General features: G+C 36.9%; 2 protein-coding genes across 2 annotated transcripts in view; both read right to left on the bottom strand.

The window, feature by feature from the left end:
- LOC107703741 (telomeric repeat-binding factor 2-interacting protein 1-like) overlaps positions 1–4,329 on the bottom strand; it is an 11,395-nt gene extending 7,066 nt beyond the window's left edge. Inside the window, exons 1-3 of the mRNA XM_016506467.1 lie at positions 4,148–4,329; positions 1,230–2,133; positions 1,026–1,147 (exon numbers count right to left, since the gene is read on the bottom strand). Coding sequence (XP_016361953.1) covers positions 1,026–1,147; positions 1,230–2,121 — 1,014 coding nt within the window. The 5' untranslated portion in view covers positions 2,122–2,133; positions 4,148–4,329. The remainder of the gene's footprint in view (positions 1–1,025; positions 1,148–1,229; positions 2,134–4,147) is intronic.
- Positions 4,330–5,845: 1,516 nt separating this feature from the next.
- Positions 5,846–6,329, bottom strand: part of LOC107703788 (uncharacterized) — a 29,865-nt gene continuing 29,381 nt past the window's right edge. The window contains exon 20 of the mRNA XM_016506508.1: positions 5,846–6,039. Coding sequence (XP_016361994.1) covers positions 5,846–6,039 — 194 coding nt within the window. The remainder of the gene's footprint in view (positions 6,040–6,329) is intronic.

The raw sequence follows: 6,329 nt of genomic DNA, 5'->3' as shown, positions 1-6,329 counted from the left end.
TAACGTCAGTCGAGTGTTTGAAATAAATCCTTCTGTGAGATGATGTGGCTTCTTACACAGAATGCAACATACAACATATTTCATAGTATTTAAGCAGTGATAAAGGCATTGCATTATAAATATACTTTATTAAATTATAATTTATAATGACAATCGCAGCTTCTGTCGAATCGCGATCTCGATTCCATTTCGATTTATCGTGCAGCCCTATTCCAATACGCTGATTTATTATCAGTGCTGGAAACAGTTGTGCTGCTTGTTGTTGTTGTTATTGTTTTTGAACCTGTGATACTTTTTTCAGGATTCTTTGAAAAAAAGTAAAAAAAAATAAAATAAAATAAAATAGAAATCTATTGTAACAATATACACTACCGTTCAAAATTTTGGGGTCAGTAAATTTTTCTTTCTTTTTTTTTTTTTTAAAGAAATTAATACTTTTATTTAGCAAGGATTGTGTGAAATTGATGAAAAGTGACAGTACAGACTTATATTGTTACAAAAGGTTTCTATTTTAAATAAATGCAGTTCTTTTTAACTTTTTATTCATCAAAGAATCCTGAAAAAAGTATCACAGGTTATAAAATAAATATTAAGCAGCACAACAGTTTCAACACTGATAATAAATCAGCATATTAGAATGATTTCTGAAGGATCATGTGACACTGAAGACTGGAGTAATGATGCTGAAAATTCAGCTTTGATCACAGCAATAAATTAGATTTTAAAATATATTAAAAATAGAAATCCATTATTTTAAATTGTAATAATATTTTAAAATATTACTGTTTTTTTCTGTATTGAGCAAATAAATGCAGATTTGATGAGCAGAAGAGACTTCTTTAAAAAGTAATACAAATCTTACTGATCCCAAACTTTTGAACGGCAGTGTATATATATATAAGAAGAAATAATAAAAAACTATTCCAAACAATCTGAATTAAAATCTATCATCAGAGGTCAATTTATTAATTTTTTAATTAACAGATCTGCTGTATCTAGTCAAGGTTGATGTTGTTCAGTCTTACCACATCTGAGTCTTCAAATTCTCTTGCAGCTTTTGCAAGAATCCCAAGTTTTCTCGAATCAGGCGTGGAGGCCGTGCAGGTGGTTTGTCTTGTTTTGATGGGAGATGATTGTTCATTTGGTCCTGAGTAAAAAAGTGGAGAAGGCTTATAGAAAGAACTTGTTTAGGAACAACACAATAAATAAAACCATAAATATATTATCACCATCTGAAATGTCTCGTCCATCACAATCATCATCTAATCCAGATCTTTTGGACATTTCAGGCTCTGGCGTTTCTTGTTCTTGGACCGGGACGGGAGACTCGTCCTGACTGTCATGACCTGAAGCATCAGCCACATCTGGAGGAGAACTGGCTCTCTCTGGAGAAGGCCGAGGGTCGGTCCTCACAGCTGGACACACGCTGTTCTCGGAGGCAATTTGTGTTTCAAATGAATCCGACACAACGACAGACTTCTGAGGAGAGTTTTGTAAGCTATCACTCTCGGGTTCTGAGCTCTGAGTGACTTTCTTCTTACGCAGAGGGCTTTGCGTGAAACAAAGCGGTTTTCTTTTCGTGGGACTCTTCTTCACAAGCTTATGCTGGAGGTACTTTAGAAACCGATCCCTCATGGACTGCCAGCTGTGCTCAGTCACGCGCCGTTTCTCCATCTCTTTCCAAACCAGGTTGCCTTTGGCTTCATGTTGCCGCTTTTCCATGAACTTCAAGATGGCTGCGTCGTCTTCAGGCGAGTAACCCAACCGTCCATTGCCCTGGTGCCGGGTCGCCATCCTCGTCTGGACAGACGGTCCCGCGTTAATCACATAGTCGTCCAGATTCAGCTGCTGGTTCTGCTCTACACAATCTGTGACGTATTTCGTAGAGATGTACTTTTGTCCGGAGCTCGCCGTGACTGTAGTCGCGTCCCCGGGGTCGATCAGCAAAATAGCTCCGGGCTCTTGACTGCGACACAAAGTGCCTCCTCCGTTAGTTACCAGAGGGTAAAGCTGAGTTTTAGTTGGGCCGGGTCTTACATAGAAGCGCATTGATTGTCCACCTGTGTCCAGGAATAAGACGGGAGAAATGTCCGGGACCTCCTCCTTTCCCTCCTTCGACATGGTGAAGGTTATCTGGGGGTAAATGAGAAAGTTGTTTTCATATTAAAGCTTAAAACAGGACGTTAGTTTGGTTTGAAATGATAAAACATTAGATGTGTTATTCAATATTAGGACTATAGTATTATGAAGATTTCTGGTTGACATGTTGATACCTCATGTTCATATTAATGTGTTCCACTACACTCAGAAAAGTCAAATTAGGTCTGATAAAAGCTCTAGCAGCATTTGTTTACAGATGTTTGATAGATAGATAGATAGATAGATAGATATGCTTGTATAATAAAATTAGAAATTATGAGTAATTAGAAATAGATATACTTGGTAACTGGATGTTATAAACTTGTTGTATATGTTGTATCGTGTAATAATAAACCGTAATAAACCCAATGCCGAGAAAAAGAAACTGAAAGGGTGAGGCTGGATCATAACAGACAGTTAGGCATTAATATTCATAATACGAAGAACAATATATACTGTGCACGATCGTGTTAGAACAATATTTGTATAATAACAGCGGATTACAGAACCGGCTTTACTGATAAGATGCGCGTTAAATATCACATGCGATTTATCGTGCAGCCCTAGCTTGTATAGATAGATAGATAGATAGATATAATTCATTAACTCGTTGTCTTTACTCTCTGACATCACGCTGATTTAAAACACATACTTTATGAATAAATTCTAACTTAATAACCATAACTTTGTGTACACTCGCGAATCTGCTACCATGAATCAGATTTGCACGCCACAGGCTTTCCCTGTTAATCTGCTTACACAAAGGACTAGTGTAGAGTCGCTACCTGTCGAGACTCGAGAAAACTAACTACTGATCTTCTTCTTCTTCTTTGACGTTTTACTCTTTCGTTGTCATATCCTTTACATTTTATTAAAATATGTTCAACTGTTTCAGGAAGATCACATTTAACACAAAGTCCAGACTCATGTTTTCCTATTATAAATAATGATTGATTAAGTGCAGTGTGTCCAATTCTAAGGCGAGATATTATGCTGTCTTCCTTTCTATTCCCAAAAATTCTCCTCTCATTTCCAACTGTTTTTTGAATATTATATAAATGCCGTCCTTTATTCTCACCATCCCATTTACTTTGCCATATATCTTTTAATGCTTTTATAATTAGCCCTTTTATTTCTAATTTACTCATTGGAACATTAAATTCTATGTCTGGATGTTTTAATGTTTTTTTCGCTAGTTGATTCATGTTCTCCACTACACCTCGCACAACGTTGTTTTCCCTTACAAACAGCTGCCACATGCCCGTACTTTTGACATTTATAGCACCTAAGCGGAGGAGGAACATACTGTCTAACAGCATAGCTTATAAACCCAAAGAATACTCTTTCTGGTAATCTTTCTTCATCAAACTGCACCATTACAGATAAGCTGTCCAGCTTTTCTTTTTCTCTAAAATATTTCAGATGTTTGACCCCTACCACTTTTGCTCCTGATAAACTTCTCTTGATTGTGTCTTCTGATACATCTGTTGGGACCCCTGTTATTACTCCCTTCATCCATTTCTTCTCTTCCAACAGTGTACACGAATTTTTTTTCCCTGCTAATGTCTTTACGCCTAGTACCTGTTTTTGTTGTCTGCTATCTTTACAAAAAAAGTAGCAACTTTCCATTCCGTAACATTTTCGCATGTTCGATCTTCCCGATCTCTTCTTTGATCGCTTTAGTTATTTTCAGTGGGTTCAATGCATTCATATTATCGGACAAGAAATGTATCATTACCTTAAACTCTTCCTTTTTCCTTTTCTCCTGTTGTCTTTCCCTTTCACTTTCCGAACCAGAAAGTTGATTCCATTTTTTTTTTCCTTTTCCGATTTTCTAATGTTCCAATTTCCATTTTTACCTCCTCTCTCCCCGCCACTACATTCATCCTCTGTGTCCAGCTCACTTCCTGATCCTACGTCACTTCCTTCCATCTCTGCTCCAGTCACACCCTGGTGTCGCCTGATGATGTCACTCAACCTGGCTGGAGAGAAAGTAAACATAAACTACTCGCGTCTCGCGGCGCGTGCAGAGATCCTCTGAGCTGAGAGACACGTGAGAGCGGTATTTCACAGTAAGAGTCTCTGCTGCAGCGCCGCCGGGAAGAGAGGCGTGTGAGACTCTCCTTCTGCAAACAGGCGGAGAAGGACATGCTCGCTGTCTCAGCGCGGGAAAACTATACAAGCGAAAGTAAAGGTGCGAACGATTTTTATCAACCATTTTATTATTGTTGTTAGTAACAGTAGTAGTTAGATTTATCTTCTTGTTAAACTGTTTTCATTGACGGAAACAAAACAGGCAAGTATTTGTTTGAATCACAAGTAACTCAATGTTAAATACTTGTTTACTGAACTGTTGTGAAATATTAATATCACACTCGCAAACTTGTAGTGCTGCATATTAGCAATGATGTGATAGTCATCTTTTCATCAACTTCGACAGAATCATACATAATATTCCACAAAACATTTACATCACCCTTTGCAGTATCTTATTAATTCATAATTAACACAGAATTAATAATACATTTTGGCACTGTCCAGTTACACTAATTACATTTTTGATATTAAAGTTAGGCTTACGCTGTAAATGTCGCTGACTTGAATGTATAAATATTGTGTTGTCTAAGTGTATTTGGATTAATTATGAAACATAATAACAGTGTGAGGATTTAATTAGTCAGGAAACAAACAGCATAAACATCTGAATGTGAATCTGAAGCAAAAAAATAAAAAAACGCTTTGAGAGCATAAAATGTACTTTATGAATATATTTGCACTATTTACGACTAACTGCCATTTCCTCACCAATTAAGGGGAAGTCATTTTAATACTAGAAGACTAACATGAGCTTTAGCTGCTTAAAGGTGCAGTGTGTACATTTTAGCGGCATCTAGCGGCGAGGTTGCGAATTGCAACCAATGGCTCAGTCCCCCGCTCACCCCTCCCTTTAGAGAAGCTACGGTGGCCGATGCAGGTCTAAGATGTGGTCGGTAAAGACAGCAGAGAGCAATGAGATTTCTTTACAAAGGTAAATGAAGGAATTATATTTACTTAATCATTCAATAAATCGATGTTATTGCGAATATTAATGTACTTGTTCATCATTGTGTCAGTGCTTTATTGGCAAGAACAACAAAGTGACGAAACGCGCTGTGTAGAGCAGTTTGTCCGTTTAGGGCTACTGTAGAAACATGGCGGCGGTGTAAGGAGACCCGCGGTGTATGTAGATATAAACTGCTCAATCTAAGGTAATAAAAACATAACGGTTCATTAAGTAAGGTCTTTATACACCTCTGTAAACATGGTTATGTATATTATATTGCATTTCTGTCAATAGATCGATGTAAATATTACACATTGCACCTTTTAGCAAATTCTCATAAAATACTGCAGGTGCTAAAATACTGCACGCTAGTCTGTATCAATTCTCAGACATGTCAGAATAATACAGAACAAAGGTATCAGTATCACAATCATCCCTGGTCTTGTTTGTCCTCCTTGGTTTTTCTTTTCTTCAATCAGATGGTTTCCTTTGTCTTCTGTTGACTTTGCTACTAAAATAGAAATGAAAAACAACGGAAAAATAAAAAATACTTCTTTATTGTAAAAGGTAGGTATAATTCCAGTAAATAACACATAGGCAGAAATACAACTAGTGAAACTTGTGGTCAGCAACAGTCTTTTTTCATTAATGTCATAAATCTTTTTACACACCTTTAACGCGGAGCTGTACTTTCCAAAGTGTTAGTGGGCTGATATAGCAGTAGTAGATCCCTGAATCAGCAGATGTAAGGTTATTGAGTTTCAGTGTGAAGTTGCCATTCACATACTGGTCCGGAAACATTTCAGCTCTGTTCTTGTAGGCTTGGCTCTGTTCAGATGTCACTCCTTTGCCTTCAACTATGTTATATACATTCAGGCTGTCATTGTGTCTCCAGTGTATGGTTAAGTTTTCACTTTAAAACTTCCGTAAGATAAAAAAATAAAAAAATATCCGTAAAATTTACGGTAAAAAACCGGCAGCTGTGGTTGCCGGAATTTTACCGTAAAAAATAAGGTAGCAACATTTTAGGTTTTACGGGTTTAACTTAAATTTACAGTTAAATACCGTAATTTCATTAACTGATATAATGTTAATATACCAACATATTGAAGTGTTAATATCTGTTTTGAACCATTGTAATGCACTG

This window comes from Sinocyclocheilus anshuiensis, unplaced genomic scaffold (genome assembly GCF_001515605.1).
Source record: "Sinocyclocheilus anshuiensis isolate Anshui unplaced genomic scaffold, SAMN03320099.WGS_v1.1 scaffold2083, whole genome shotgun sequence".
Taxonomy (NCBI): Eukaryota; Metazoa; Chordata; class Actinopteri; order Cypriniformes; family Cyprinidae; genus Sinocyclocheilus; species Sinocyclocheilus anshuiensis.
This window is presented reverse-complemented; position numbering and strand designations above follow the sequence as displayed.